Source organism: Budorcas taxicolor, chromosome 5 (genome assembly GCF_023091745.1).
Source record: "Budorcas taxicolor isolate Tak-1 chromosome 5, Takin1.1, whole genome shotgun sequence".
NCBI lineage: Eukaryota > Metazoa > Chordata > Mammalia > Artiodactyla > Bovidae > Budorcas > Budorcas taxicolor.
The window spans coordinates 77,224,199-77,239,451 of record NC_068914.1 but is presented as its reverse complement, the minus strand read 5'-3'; the positions used below and the strand labels follow the sequence as shown (position 1 = coordinate 77,239,451).

General features: G+C 55.7%; 2 protein-coding genes across 5 annotated transcripts in view; one reads left to right on the top strand and one right to left on the bottom strand.

Moving 5' to 3' along the window:
- Nucleotides 1-3,527: 3,527 nt before the first annotated feature.
- Nucleotides 3,528-12,411, top strand: SLC48A1 (solute carrier family 48 member 1). Its single transcript, XM_052641120.1, has 3 exons — nt 3,528-3,735; nt 9,418-9,585; nt 10,224-12,411. Exons 1-3 carry the CDS (start codon nt 3,600-3,602, stop codon nt 10,358-10,360), a joined length of 441 nt encoding a protein of 146 aa, XP_052497080.1. The 5' UTR covers nt 3,528-3,599; the 3' UTR covers nt 10,361-12,411.
- Nucleotides 12,375-15,253, bottom strand: part of HDAC7 (histone deacetylase 7) — a 37,227-nt gene continuing 34,348 nt past the window's right edge. For 2 of the 4 annotated variants that reach the window (XM_052641115.1, XM_052641118.1), the window contains 2 exons: nt 13,757-13,907; nt 12,375-13,612 (listed from right to left, as the gene is read on the bottom strand). In XM_052641115.1, coding sequence (XP_052497075.1) covers nt 13,567-13,612; nt 13,757-13,907 — 197 coding nt within the window. In that variant the 3' untranslated portion in view covers nt 12,375-13,566. The remainder of the gene's footprint in view (nt 13,613-13,756; nt 13,908-15,253) is intronic. The other 2 variants (XM_052641116.1, XM_052641119.1) reach the window with 1 other exon arrangement.

Sequence of the window (15,253 nt, the reverse complement as noted above, 5' to 3'; positions counted from 1 at the left end):
AGTTTGAGCAAACTCTAGGAGATAGTGAAGGACAGGGAAGCCTGGCACGCTGCAACCCATGGGGTCACAAAGAGACACAACTGAGCAACTGAACAACAATAAGCCATGTGTAGCCATTTAGATTAAAATCAATTAAAAATTTAGTTCTTCAGTCATATGCAGTTCAGTTCAGTTCAGTCGCTCAGTTGCGTCCGACTCTTCGTGACCCCATGAATCGCAGCACACCAGGCCTCCTTGTCCACCACCAACTCCGGGAGTATACCCAAACTCATGTGCATCGAGTTGGTGATGCCATCCAGCCATCTCATCCTCTGTTGTCCCCTTCTCCTCCTGCCCACAATCCCTCCCAGCATCAGGGTCTTTTCCAATGAGTCAACTCTTCGCATGAGGTGGCCAAAGTATTGGGGTCTCAGCCTCAGCATCAGTCCTTCCAATGAACACCCAGGACTGGTCTCCTTTAGGATGGACTGGTTGGATCTCCTTGCAGTCCAAGGGACTCTCAAGAGTCTTTTCCACCACCATAGTTCAAAAGTCATGTTAGGTACATACCAAATTTATGTGGCCAGTAGCTACCAGTGTAGAGAGGGCAGATATAGAAAATTATTTTCCTCTGGGCAGAAAGTTCTCCTGAGTTAGGGGAAACCTACTTATGTGACATAGTAAGTGGTAACCGCATCTGAGCATGAAATTCTTCAACAGCTCCTTGTTGCTTTCACAGTTAAGCCAAAGTTTCAGCCTGCTTTTAACCTTCTTGTGTTATATCCTGGGCCCAAGCTACTGTTACATAATGATCTCTCATTATTTTCTTGCACAACCTCACTCTCCAGTGTAACGAGTTTGTTCACTCCTCTCCATTAGTCCTGACATGTGCATTCATAAATATTTTTGCTCTCCTCCTTTCTATCTGCCCAGCTAGTTAATTGCTACCTGACCTTACGGTTCAAATAGCATAAATATTTCTTGAATCAGTTCCCTCTTCCCCATTCTCGCTGACAGCCTGAACCACCTTTCATTCTCCCCTCACCATCTCTTGTCCTCACAGCCTTTCCGCTGCTACTAACCATACTCGCTGGCGTTTAAGAAGCACCTACTGCATTCTAGTTACTCTTCTAAGCACTGACTCGTCACAAAATACTTTGAAGCGAACAACACAGCTGCCTGCATTTTACAGATGGGACAACCAAAGCATAGGGAGACGAAGGATTTGAATGGCCTCTCTGCTTTCTGCTCTTTTCAAAGGAAGTTCATCCTCACACTATTACCCTGGCCACATTTCTTAAACACAGAACTGTTACTTCCCTCCCCTGGCTCCACAGAGAGGGGGAAACCTTCTAAGAAGAGCAAGCAAGGCCATTTTCGTTCAGAATAATTCCAACCTCAAAACCCTTTACATCACCCACAGACCACAAACTACTTACAGGTTCCCAAACCTGCCACATTATTTCTTCCTGCTGGGCTGTCCCCCAGGCTGCTCCCACCGCATGGAGTGCTACCCCACGGGCCAGCTCTGACGTCATCCACGGCAGTGCACTCTGGACCACAGGGCCTGCTCCCTCCTCGGAACAGCCAGCAGTGACTCCCTCCATCAGCAGCTCCCAAAGGAGGGCTGGACACCGAGCTCACCAAATTGAAATCACTTCTCATTAAAAATATATATACTTCCAAGATTCAAACTTAATAAGGCAGGGGTGGATTCTGGGGTCATTTTTTTTTTTTTTTTTAAAGAAGCTCCCCAGGCTATTCAGAAGTGAAGCAAATATTTCCTTTGTAGCTCAGAGGATAAGAATCTGCCTGTCAATGCAGGGGACTCAGGTTAGATCCCTGGTCTCAGGAAGACCGCACATGCCTTGGAGCAACTAAGCCCCGGCCACAACTACTGAGCTGGCACGCTAGAGCCTTCTTCTCTTGTGCTCCACAAGAGAAGCCACCACAATGAGAAGCCCCTGCACCCCAAGGAAGAGTAGCCCCCACTTGCTGCAGCTAGAGAAAGCCTGTGAAAAAGCAATAAAGGTCCAGTGCAGCCAAAAAAAAAAAGTGAGGCAAATGTGGTTTACATCATTCACTTGGCAACTAATCATGTCCTGACTAGAGTTCTTGTATATGATCTCCTTTATTGTTATTTAATTCTTACCTTCATTCACTCACATTCATCCACTCAACAAATGTTTACCAAGGGGATTTGAAATGTTGGAAACTCTTTTATGTGTTGGTGTGAATGAAAGAGGCACAGATGCTGTTCATGGAGATGACATTCCAGAGAGATGTGATAGTTGAATAATGGGCCACCAAGATGTCAGTGTCCTGATCCCCAGAATTTGTGAATTTATTACTTCACATGCCAAAGGGATTTTGCTGGTGCGATTAAGTTAAGGATCTTAATGGGGAAATTACTTTGGATTATCCAGGTTTTTAATCACAAGGGTCCTAATTAGGGAAAAGAAGGAGGCAGCAGAGTTAGTGAGAGAAAAGAAGATGTAAGGACAGAAACAGAGGTCGAGGTGGTGTGATTGTTGGCTTTGAAGATGGAGTTGGCTTTGAAGACACTCAGGAATCAAGGGCTGTGGGCAGCTCTAGAAGCTGAAAAATGCAAGAAAACAGCTTTTCCCCCTCATGCCTCCAAAAGGAAGGCTGCCCTGCCCTCCCCTAGACTTTAGCCCTCTGAGTTCCATTTTTGGACACCTGACCTATGGAACTGTGAGATAATAAATGTGTGTTGTTTGAAGCCACTAGATCTGTGGTAATTTGCTACAGCAGGGAAAAGAAATAAATACAAGGTATATTGGATACTCACTTCTTGCCAGTATGCGATGAGCCTCCTCCACTATATTATAAATGTTTGAGGGCTCCGTGGGCTACATTCTGGTCTTCTCTGCGGGCCCCCAGCACGGCACTGGGCCCGCAGCCGTAGCTCAGTATACATCTGATACAGATTCCAGTCTCTTCTTGGGTTTGTCTGACTCTGATGGAAGTGGCGTTCGGGTAGATTTGGGGTGGGAGGGATACGCTTGTGGAGATAAAAGAAAGGAGCTGTCCTTGACGGGAAGGAAGACCGGAAGGGTTCCGAGAGAAGCATCTGCTGAGACTGCTTAACGCCTGAGGAGGGAACCTGATGGACAGATAGGCGCGAAAGCAATCATATTCGCCGTATAATTTCCTATATCTTAATTTTTTATAATTGATTTTTAACGAGAAATTTACATCTTACATTTTAAACGAGAACGTGATAAATTTTAAAGGCAAACACCGCAGCTAGTTTGTAGAGCTGAGTGTTTCCGGGCCCCGCCAAGGCCTAAATATCCCGATACGGTAGCTCAGACGACGAGCCCCGGAACCTGCCCTTTTAGGCGGCATCCCCAAGAGATGCGGGCCGCAGACTGCAGGCAAGCCCAGGACGCGCTCGCCGCGGTGGTTCCGGGCGCGGGCGGCCTCCGGCCGGGGAGGGCGCTGTGCCGGCGGCGCAGGGGGCGGGCCGGGGGCGGAGCGCGGGCGGCCGGCGGCTCCGGCTCGGCTCCCGGCTCCCCGCTCCGGCTCCCGGCCTTGCACCTGTGACCAGCGGCCGCGCTCGCCCTCCGCGCCCGGCGCCCGCAGCCCGCAGCCCCATGGCCCCGTCCCGCCTGCAGCTCGGCCTTCGCGCCGCCTACTCGGGTCTCAGCTCCGTGGCCGGCTTCTCCATCTTCCTCGTCTGGACGGTGGTCTACAGACAGCCGGGCACCGCGGCCATGGGGGGGCTCGCAGGTACCCCGGGGCGCGCGGGGGGCGCTGGGGTCCGGCTCCCGCGGCTCGGGCGCCCGGCTGCGGGGAGGCGCCGGCGGCTGCTCCGGGAAGCTCCTCCCGGGCGGCGCTTCCCCGGGGAGTGGGTGGCGTGTTTACTCAAGACTGGCCGTGGGCAGAGCAGGCCCCGCGTGGGCCAGGGCTTCTGGGCATCCCTAGGGGGCCTCGGGGACCCAATGCCCGCCCCAAGCCCGGGGCCCCGATGTCCCGCCTCTGCCGTTTTCACCAGCCCCGCAGCCCCCAGGTTAGCCCGTCCGCTCTCCACCCTGTGCCTCGGTGACAGCGCCCCTGTGCGCCCGCTGCCCTCGCCACCTCCTATGGGCGGCCAGGTGTGAAGACACCCAAACACACAGGCACTTGTTCTGGGGGATCCGCGCCTCTTCCCTGGAGGCTGGGTGAGCGCGGAGAGGGAGTCAGTGGAAAGGAGGGCTGGGTTTCTCGGGGAAGCCCGGCTGCCTCCTTCCAGGGTGGAGCCCAGCCCCGGCAGAGTCCTCAGCGGGGACTCAGGGCTGCGCTACGGGTCTGAGGGAAACTGACGTTTTCTTTCCACCACGTCGGTCTCTCTGTGCCACCCTTCTGCTGTGGCTCCTGGGCCAAGGTCCGTTAAACGCCGCCAGCCTCTCCTTCTGTGCCCCCGGTAGGGCAGAGGAGGCTAGCACTGGTGTTGAGAACGTCAGCGCGCTGGTGGAGGTCCCGTGCTTACCAACGCTCTGTGCTCGCTCTGCCTCTTTGGGCATGTTCTTAACCTGTCTATGTTGTAGAGGTGGTGAGAAGAAGAAACATATTTTTCCTACTTGCTCACCTTTTTTTTTTTTTTTTTAGCGCTTTCTATATGTCGGGCACCCTGTTAAGCAAACTGCTTCCGTCATCTCATTTAATCCTTAATTAGTTAGGCATTATTCCTGTGTCCATTTTACAGGTCAGGCTTAAACTGAGGCTTAGTGTAAATAAATAGCTTACCCAGGGTTACACAGCTCCATGAAATAATATGTGTGGGAAAGCACTCTGGGAAAAAAGTACATGTGAGGATAATGCTTCTACATTAGGATGATCTTATTGGTAACTAAACTCTGCCAAAAGAGCCCTAAATGGACTAACTAAAAATAACTAGATTTGCTCATTGCCCTGAAGCTTACTGACTACTGTCTGGATAGAGGAGGAACGGAGGTGGGGTTTCTGCCTTGTAAGAGAGGCACAGGTTACCGCAGCCTAAGCAATGCCAAGCCGAGCACTGGGGGTCTCCAAGGAAGGGTGAGTGGGTGCCCTGCTGGGCTGCTCCTCATGCCCGCCTGGATTCCCCACCTGTGGGTTCCTGTCCTCCTGGGGGCCAGCCTGCCCACCTCTGCTCAGTTATCTAAGGACCCCTGGCCCCTTTCCGCTCTGCACCCCGCTCTCCCCTGCCTGCCATGTTCCTCCTGGTTCTCTTGTCCTTGCAGAGTATTCCCATTTCCCTCGACCCTGCTGCTTTCCCCTCTGGATGGCGGGGTGACTCCTCAGGCGAGGCCCAGGGGTTGCCCTGATGAGACCTGACAGGAGGGGGCTGCTTGGGGGTGAGGAGGAAGGGCCACCCCTGGAATCCGAGCTGGGTGTGTGGAGTCTGACCTGATGGAGTGAGCCCCACCGAGCCGTGTGACCGCAGCACATCGATGCCTCCTGGGCTCAGTTTCCTCTTCTGTTAGGAATGGGAGGAGATGCTGCCGACAGGCGTGCTGTGTGAGGCCCCCATTCAGGTCTAGAATGTAACAGCTGTCTGTCCTCTCCCTGAATCACCCATCTTGCAGCTTCCTGTTGGGTGGCAGCCCTGGGGAGTCCCAGGGTTTCCCTCTGACCCAGTCCTGCCTTCTATCCCTCCCTGAAGACCTCCCTTAGCCTCCGAGACAGGCCAGCTATGGAGCTCCTGCGGGGAGAGGTGTGAGGGCAGCAACAGCTGAGGCAGGATCCTGGCACCTCCCTGCCAGCCACGGCAGAACCCAAGATGCCCAGTGACGGTGGTAGTGGCTGCCGTGGTTGTGGCCCTCGTGGTAGCAGCGTGGCAGGTGGGGGGGAGGGGCAGTGAGGGCCACACGCCCGCTCCATGTGAAAGGGTGCTGAGAGTGTTGCAGCCAGTCAGCCTCTTCCTCTTTTGGGGGTGAATCATCAGCAGATTTGTGCGCACCCCACTTCTGACTCGGCATTTTCAGAAACTGCCGAGTCACCGGAGGGCAGCCCCAGTGCACTCCTTCCCCTGTGTGCCAGGTGGGGCTGCTGGGGAGTGCTGGTTTCCTGGAGCCCCTGGGAAAATGTGCCTGGGTGGAGACCCACTCTCCCCGATCCTGGTGGTTGTCTGGGAAGAAGTGGCTTGGAGGAGAAGCTGGAGAAATGGTTTTGCTTGGGAACCCTTGGGAAGAAGACGGACTCTAGGTCTAGTAGACCGAAACAGAGAGTAAGATTGGAAAGCTTGGCTGGGTGTCTAGTGGGCTCTGGGCTCTTCCCGTGAGCTGTGAGTGAGAGAAGCAGGGCTGGGGGAGGGGTGGGGCAACAGAGTGGGCCCCAGCTTCAGTGGCTCACTCGTCTGCGTTTCCCTGTGGGCCCCCCTGGGCTCCTCCTGGCTCCTCACCTGTAACCCAGCCGCTGGGGGTTCTTTCACTGACTAGCTGTGTGCCTTTAATGCCCCGAGCCAAGCAGGGCCCTACTCCTTGAGGCAGGTGGGCTGGAGCAAGGAGTGAGGTCTGGCATGGACACGCAGCTGGGTGGACCTGGGAAACTCTCCGCTCTGCCCTGAGTCATGCAGACCAGGCTTCCTGCAGTCAGTGTCCCAGGGAAGGGAGCAGGGCTGAGGCGAGGGAGGGACCCTGGGGGCTCTTGCTGCCTCACTGACCACCTGGGTGGAGTTAGGGCTGGTCCCTCTTCTATGGGCAGAGGCAGTAACCAGGGTGAATGGGGATGGGCCTGCTTCCAGATGTGGCTGGTGTTTATCTGGAGGCCAGGCCTGTGAGCAGGGGAAGTGAGAGGTGGGGGCAGGTTGTGCCTGCTTATTAACGGAGAGCTGGGATCTGGAACACCCCAAATGGTCGTCTTCCTTTTCCTCCTGCTCAGCCCTTTTTGCTACATGGGTGGATGTGGGGGTGGATACATGGGTGTTTGGGAGGCACCGCTGGAGCGCAGCTAGTGGGCTAAGAGAGGGCATCTCACAGGCCCTTATTTCAGCATTTCCTAACCCAGAAATTGCTGAGTCACAGGGGAATCGCTCTGACCTCCTTATTTTTCCCCTAAGCTGGCTTCCAGAATCTTTAAGTGTAAAACATCAGAGAGCCATCTATTTCAGCCCCTCCATGGCACAGTGAGGTGACAGAGGGCAAGTGGAGCTGTGACAGAGGGCAAGTGGAGCTGTGACAGAGGTGCCCATCTGATGGCTCCTTGGATGTGCATGGTGACAATATCCTTCCTTCCTAGGGCCCTTTAAGAAATCAAACAGCTCCCCCAGTGAACACTTAGGATGCACGTGAGATGATTGGGAAAGACTTCTGGGAAGGGTGACTAGCACAGCATCCATTCAGATCATGGAAGATGTATGCAGAAGCCGGGGGGTTGGTATTCTGTCCTTCTCTGGCCTGGACCCGCTTCCTGCCTAGGCAGGGATGAGGACATGCTTGTCCTGGCTCGACCTGACTCTAGGGCCACATTCCAGGCCCCTAACCCCTGAGGGAGGTGGGGGTTGAGCAGGGGCCGAGCTGGGAGAGCGTGGGTCAAACATCGTGGGAGAGGAAGCCTCAGGTGTCAGCGGAGGTGAGTCCTCATTAGCGGGGAGCCTTGTGTCACCCAGTTTCCAGGTTGGTGGGACCTTCGGGCGTCCCTTCTTTCAGATGTGGAGGCTCTGAGAGTCACAAGCAGCCCCGCAGTGCCAAGCCCAGGCTTCCTGGCTGGCAGTCTCGTGGTTCTCTGTCCCTTGCCAGGCTGCCTAAATTGTGACAGCTTCTGAGGTGGTTCCCAGAGTAGAGATCTGTGATAACTCCCCCTCTACCTTCTTATTTTCCCCCAACTTTAAAAAATATTATGAAATATTTCAGGCACATAAAAAGGGATAGACAATTTAGCGAACTCCCTTAAATATCGTAGATTCAGTCAAAGCACTCTCCCCCACTCAGATCTCCCTATCTGCGTCCCCTCCCTCTTTCCCCTGCCAGAGCTGACCACCGCTTTCCCCAGCCTTCCAGTGCCCCTCTGCATGTAGTGTGTGCGGCTCACTTTCTGAAAAGCCTCCTGACTCTCAGGATACAGCAACCTCCACACAGCTGACTCTGCCTCATTCCTCATTCCTCACTTGTCGGGACCCTGCAGCTCTGCCCCAGACCTTTGCCAGTGGAATTAATATTTGCTTCTCTCTTTGGGCTGCAGTGGCAGGCAGCGCCTGGCACAGAGGGCACTCATTGTATTGGCTGACTGGCAGCTGGCATTGGAGGGGAAGAGCCCAGCCAGGCCCAGAGGGCAAACCTAGGACTGGCTGGGGGCAACTAGCCTGCCGTTTCAGCAAACAACTTGGGAAATGGAGGCATCAGGGGATTTCCCCGGCAGTCCAGTGATGAAGACACCACGCTTCCACTGCCGGGGTCTGATCCCTGGTCAGGGAACTACAGGCCTGAATGCCACATGGCACAGCCAAATAATAAAATGGAGTCTGGCCAAGAGCAAGAAGAAGGCCACTGGGGCACTGGGTGGTCCTGGGGGTTTTACCACTAGGCCTCCCCAACCCATAAAACCAATACATGGAGTTTGGGAAGGGCCCCACTGCCCACGCGATTAGCCTTTCAATGTGGTGGTGGTGGTGGCCTCTGAAGATGGGGGAACAGGAGCATCAGAAGTGCTAGCCACTCAGTCATGTCTCACTGTTTGTGACCCTATGGACTTTGGCCCATCAAGCTCCTCTGTCCATGGGATTCTCCAGGCAAGGATACTGAAGTAGGTTGCCATTCCCTTTTCCAGGGGATCTTCTCGACCCAGGGATCAAACGTTGGTCTCCTACCTCGCAGGCAGATTCTTTGCCGCTGAGCCACCTGGGAAGCCCAGGAGGGGCACCAGGGTGGGAGCAATGCCCCCACATCTGTGGCCCCCAGGTTGGGTAGTAGGGAGTCCTTGGAAAGCAGGTTTGACTGCAGTGGTCCTCTAACTTTCTGACTTCAGGACCCCTTTATGCTCTTAAAATATGGGTAAATCCCAAGGGAATTTTGTTGATGTGGGTTATATCTATCAATAATACTGTATTAGAAATTAATACTGAGGAATTAAAATTTTTTAACCATTTTAAACTATAATACTAAAAATAACATTGTGATAAGTAACATTTTTTTGGTAAGAAATATTCAGGTTTTCCAAAACAAACAAAAAACTAAGGAGAAGAATGACATGGTTTCATATTTTTGCAAATCTCTTTAATGTCTGGCTTACTGGAAGGCAGCCAGACTCAGCTGCTTTTGCATCCGTGTCCTCTTTACATCACAGGCCGCTGTGGACTCCAGCAAACTCCGCTCCACAGGGACAGAGAAAAGGCCCCTCCTGCCTTACTGCTTTTTTGTGAGAACAGTCTGGTCTGGGGGGACCCGCAGGCCCTGGGGGTCGGCATGTGGGGACGAAAGGGCCCTGCCTGAGCCTCTTTCGGTCTCTCCCCGGCAGGTGTGCTGGCGCTGTGGGTGCTGGTGACACACGTGATGTACATGCAGGATTACTGGAGGACGTGGCTCAAGGGGCTGCGCGGCTTCTTCTTCGTGGGCGTGCTCTTCTCGGCTGTCTCCGTCGCCACGTTCTGCACCTTCCTGGTGCTGGCCATCACTGGACACCAGAGTAAGGGCTTCCGCCGGGGCAGAGAGAGTATGGGTTGGGCCGCTGGGTGGGGCGCTCAGCAGACCCCAGATTACCTTGCTACGTCCAACGTTTATGCCCACAGGACTGGGCAGATCTCTTAACTTCCCCGTACCGAGGTTTTCTCATTGTTAAAGTGCGGAGAATGGACTCCCCCCACCCCCGCCCGCCCCCCGCCCAACATCTGGGTTAGAAGGGGGGAAGTGTGAGCTGCAGTCAGCATCCAGGAGTGCGCGGTTAGCAGCACCTTTAAGTCTCCTGCCCAGCTCCGGGATGGGAGCGCCCCCTGGTGGCTGCAGTAAGCAAGTAGCCAAAGGCCCTTCCTGCCCGCTCCGATGCTGAAGCAGATTGGAAGGTAGAGGTCTAAGGTCAGTGTCACAATAGCAGGGTGGATGATGATACAGACCTGTGATTAGCCAGCCCTGACCTAACTGCATCCCCACTGCTTCCTGCTAGCAAACTCTGAACGCTCCGGAACCTCTATTACACCTAATCTCTCCACTGGATCGGTTTAGCCTCTGTTGGAGACTGGGGAAGAATGGCCCGGGGCTTGTGGCATGGTGGCTAGGGGTCAAGGGCAAGGTCCTTTGGAGTCACAGTCGGATTCTTCTGCCCTGCAGGCCTCACAGACCCCAACAGCTACTACCTCTCTTGTGTCTGGAGCTTCATTTCCTTCAAGTGGGCCTTCCTGCTTAGCCTCTACGCCCACCGCTACCGGGCTGACTTTGCTGACATTAGCATCCTCAGCGATTTCTGACCCCACGGGATGAGGGCTCTGCACCCTGACGGTCCTCAGGACCTGGACTCAGCCTCTGAGACATCAGGCGGACTTGTACACCCCCTGGGAACCCTGGAACTGAGGCGGAAAATCTACAGCAGGAGGACGGATGGTGTTTGTGAAGCTGTCCTGTCCCCTTTGGGGGAGCCCTGGGTGCTGTGGGGAGGGGCCCCGCCATGTTGCTCATCAGCCTGGCTGGAGGGCAGCTTTAGACCTTTAAAATGTGGATCTATTTTCTTAGCACTCGGTGGGCAGTCTTTGTAAGCAGGCCAGGGCAACAGTGGAGGCAGTGGGGGCCGTGCCTGGGGCCCAGGGGCAGGCAGTATGGTCTCTGCTGCCCTGGGCCCTCTCCCTCAGGCAGGGTGGGACCCTGGGGAGGTCAGGTCAAATAAGGGATCTCTAGTAAAGGCTTCTCAACCCCCTACCCCAGCACCCCCATCCTTGTGTCCCCCAAGTGTCAGGTAGTTGAACTCATTGGTCCCAGGGGTGGGTGATTGGCTCTTTTCCCAAGGCCTGGGGACCTGCGGGGAGTTCAGCATCCCTCTCCCCACCCTGTTCCCACAGCGGTGGCTCCAAGATTGTGCTAGAGCCGTTGCCCTTTCACAACGCACATCAGAGCAGGAAGCCCCAAATGAGGCCAGACTCATGGTCTTGGGGGAGGTGCTCCTGCCCCACAAAGGGCTTTGGGGAAGGGGGCAGCACAGATTGGGCTAGAAGCAACTCTCAAATGAGGCTTCTATAGCCCAACATTTCCAGTCTTCTCACACCTGCTCCTCCTGGCACCCGAGTCACCGCAGCCCCCAGACGTGCCCTAGTACCGCCCCTGCCAGCTGCCCTTCATGAGAGCTTTTTATCTTTCAAAATCTCCCTTCCGAAGGACAAAATCTGTCCTTTACTACCTGTACACTGGCCCAAGGGCTCACCACACCCGGGGGGAAGGGGCTACATCAGTCTTTTCTTCGGCTGCCATTTTGCACGGTCCACCCCTTTCCTACCCGACGTGTCCTGCCCCTCGGCTCTCTGCCTTATCTGTGTCACTGTCACTTCAGCAGAAGCACAGCAGCCATTCATATCAGCCAGCCTCCAGTGCTTTCTTGCTGGGTGGACTGTGGGAGCAGTGGGTGGGAAGGGTGGGGATGGGAGGGCTCTCCAGTTGTCTCATTAAGCCATTTCCGTAACAGAGGAAGTTCTCTCCCTCTGGTCCCACTTGAAGGACTCCCCATGGGGGAACCCCAAGGCCAGCACTCCTCCTCCAGCCCCCTCAGCATACCCCCAGCCAGGGTGAGAATGCCCCCGGGCACAGCTTCAGCAATGCCTATGGGACTGAGTGCCTGTCGCCCAAGAGGCCGGGACAGAAGGATGGACATGCTTTCCTTGTGTTCTCCAGGCTCTGAAGACTTGGGGCCAGATCCTAGCTAATGAGGCTGCTGCTTCTGCTGCCTGAAGAAGCCTGGCCATCTCAGAACTGTAAAGACAGGCGCCGGCAGCCCCAGCACCTCACAGTGGGTGAGCGTGCCCAGTCCTGTCGTCTCACCGTTCTCTCTTCTAGGCTCAGTAGATGCTTAAAGAGTCAAGGTACATCAGAGCAGGCCGGAACCCAACAGTGTCTATTTCAGGAGACTTCAGCTGATAAACAGAGGCCCCAGGAGGTGATGTGACTTACCTGACATGACTTACCAGTCCCGGTTGGGACTGAGACTCTATAGGGAAGCCCGAGTGAGTGGGTCTGCAGGCCTCCATGTCCCCCACCCCTTAACCGGTCCTCTGTCTGTGGACCCAGAGCTGCCGCCTCACTGTTACCCAGAGGTGGGGCAGGCGGGGACAGCCAGGGTGGGTTCAGGATAGATTCTTCCTGCAAGGCAGCTGCCACAGATCAAGGAGCTGGAGGGAGCTGCCTCCCAGCCCAACAGTCCCTTCTCTTCCACATCAAATCAGGTATAAACTGTTGTATAGCTGTAGGCCCACTCCCCTCCCCTCATCCCCCGGAGGCCCTTTCACATGCACCTTTAAAGCAAATAAAACATTTATTGTTCAGATTTTTTTCCATTTTTTTCTTTTTTACAAAAACATGCATACATACACAGGGTATAGTGGTCCTGGGGAAGACACGCGCGCTTGCACACACACACACTCCCTCTTACTCTTTCACTCGTACACGCGTGCATGCACGCGTGCACGCACGCACGCACGCACGCACACACACACACACACACACACACAAATACTTTCCTTCCTGGCCCCAGGCCTCAACCCCAGAAGCCTCGAAGACTGTGCCAGGGTAGCCTCCCCCTCCCCCATGTCTTCCATCCACTCTCCCCTCAGCCAAGCTAGTCCTATGTAGGGCAAAAGTCAGCTGGGGTCTAGGAGACCCCAGAAAGAGAGAAGGCTCACAGAGGGGCATGGTGACTGAGGGAGCCCTGGGGGGGTCACGCTGTGCTTCTGAGGAGAGATGAGGGTTTGGCACCATTGGATCAGGAAGCACGAACTCCAAGAGCACCTGTCTGCTCCACCAGGGCACTGAGATGGTCGACGCAGGGAGTCCTCTGACAGGGGCAGGGGCCAGATGGGAGGCCTGCCGTGCCTGCTCTCAGAGGGGGTTTTGCCTCACTGCCCCATGATGGGGAGGAAGCTTCCAGAGTCATCTGAGGGAGCAGGAGAGGAGGAGCTCCCCTGCACCCAGGGACACGGGACCCCTCGGTTCCTCCTAACCATCCTCCCCCGACTCCAGCCCCCAGAGCCTAGGAAGGGCCTCTCCGGCAGAGGCCACGTTCACATTTCTGTGTGAAGCCTGGGGCTGTGTGCAAAGTCCGGGGTCTACAGAGCCTAGAATAGTGGTTACGGGCTGGGCCCAGCTGAGCCAGTCCTCCTCTGTGCAGTCCTGAGGAGCCGGGCCCAGCTAGGGGCCGGGACCCAGAGGGGTAGACTCTGCTTTGGGGAGAGGCCTACCAGGGCCCGGCTGGCTGCGCAGCCTGCCTCCTCCAAGGTCCTCTGGTCCCTGTCCTAGACCCCGGGCCTTCTCGGGGTCCTTGGGGTGACTGTCAAGGCTGTTCTCTGGCCCCGACTACCTGCCCGAAGGATCTCTGAAGACCCCGGGAACCGGTACTGCTGCCAGAAGTTGGAGGAGAACCAGGTCCACGGGGTGGGGTGGGGCGGGGCGCAGCGGGTGGCAGATCCGTTCTGGAGCCTCAGAGATTCATGGGTTCCTCCTCCTCCACCAGCTGCCCTGAGGTCCTGGGAGAGGGACAAGGCTGGTGCTGCCAGAGGGCCTGGGGCTGCAGGAAGCACTGGGGCCCAGCTTCCTGAGAAGCCTGGAGTGGCTATGCTGGGACCTGGGGGGATCCCTGCAGGGGAGGGGCCGTCAGCCCAGGCTCTTACCGCTCTTCAGCCAGGATGCCCACGGAGAGGGATGCCAACGCCGTCACTGCCTCCACTTCTTCTGCATCGGCCCCTGGCACCCTGTGCACCCAGGAGTCTGGACGGGAGGCCAGGCGCTGCATGCAGCCCCAGTATTCACCTGGGCAAGAAGCTGATTCAGAAGCGTCAGGGATACGAGGCCCCCCACCTGCCAGCCACGTGTCCTAGACTGGCACTGAGGCTGCACATCTCAGGCCAAGGGCCCCAGAGTAGCAGGCGTGTCTGCAGCATGGGGTCAGTTCTCAGCTGCCTCCACCTCCACACAACACCCTCCCCAACTTGATCCCCACAACCCTGAGAAAGTGAGGGTTCAATGTGCTGTGAGGAGCCCTCACAAAGCCCAGGCCACTCCCCCACCCCTACGGCGGACCCTTTCCCATGGGTATAGGGTTCCCGTGAGCACCATCTGGGCCTCTTTCCCCTGGATGGGGTCTGCGTCACAGTGACCTCATAGAGCCCTGAGTCCCAGCCTCCTGGAGCGCAGGGTCCCCCTCAATGCTCAGCCAAGCACAGGACAGGGGAGGTGGGAAGGACACAGGAGGGAGAGCTGAGCCGATACTGCAGCCGCTCTGTGTGGCCGTCGGAAGTCACTTATCTGCCCAGGGCTCCCACTGCCCTATCTAGAGCATGGACATGACCATCTTGCCTACTGTTGTGAGAAAGAATGTCCACGGAACATGCCCAGCACAGAGCCTGGCCAGCTCTGTGGGGCTCCATGCCAAGCACAGCAGCGCCTTCAGTGTCAATGCATGGCCCCGTGCTGAGCCCAGATGTGGGAAATCTGCTTATTCATTTTTGTATCCCTAGCATAGGTCATGGGGCTTCCCTAGTGGCTCAGACGGTAAAGAATATTCCTGCAATGCAGAAGGCCCAGGTTTGATCCCTAGGTCAGGAAGATCCCTTGGAGGAGGAAATGGCAACCCATTTCAGTATTCTTGCCTGGAGAATTCCATGGGCAGAGGAGCCTGGAGGGCTACAGTCCATGGAGGGCTACAGTCCATGGAGTCTCAAACAACTGGACACGACTGAACAACTAACACACACACACACACACACACACACACACACACACTCACTCTACACAGATCATGGGTAGCATATAAAGTGCTCCACAGATGCTGAGCTGAAGTTGAAAATTTAAAGTGCTTTCCAAATGTGGGGTTAACCTAGGACACAGCTCCCAAAGCAGGTAGAGTTCCTAAGATGCTGTGGCCAGAACTGAGGGTCAGGGTGGGAACCAGCACTTCCACAAACGAGGCCTGAGTGCTGCTGGGGGCAGGGACCTGGCCTAGGGCAGCAGCTGGGGAAGGGAAGCCAGTCCTGCCTGGTCCCCACTGTCTGCTGGTCCCTGCTGGGTCCATCTGGAAGCCTCTGAGGGTATTCACCTGTGGGGGCACCTGCCCCCCATTACTATGGGGTACTTTACAGAATGCCTACTCCGAAGCAGCAGCAGCTCCC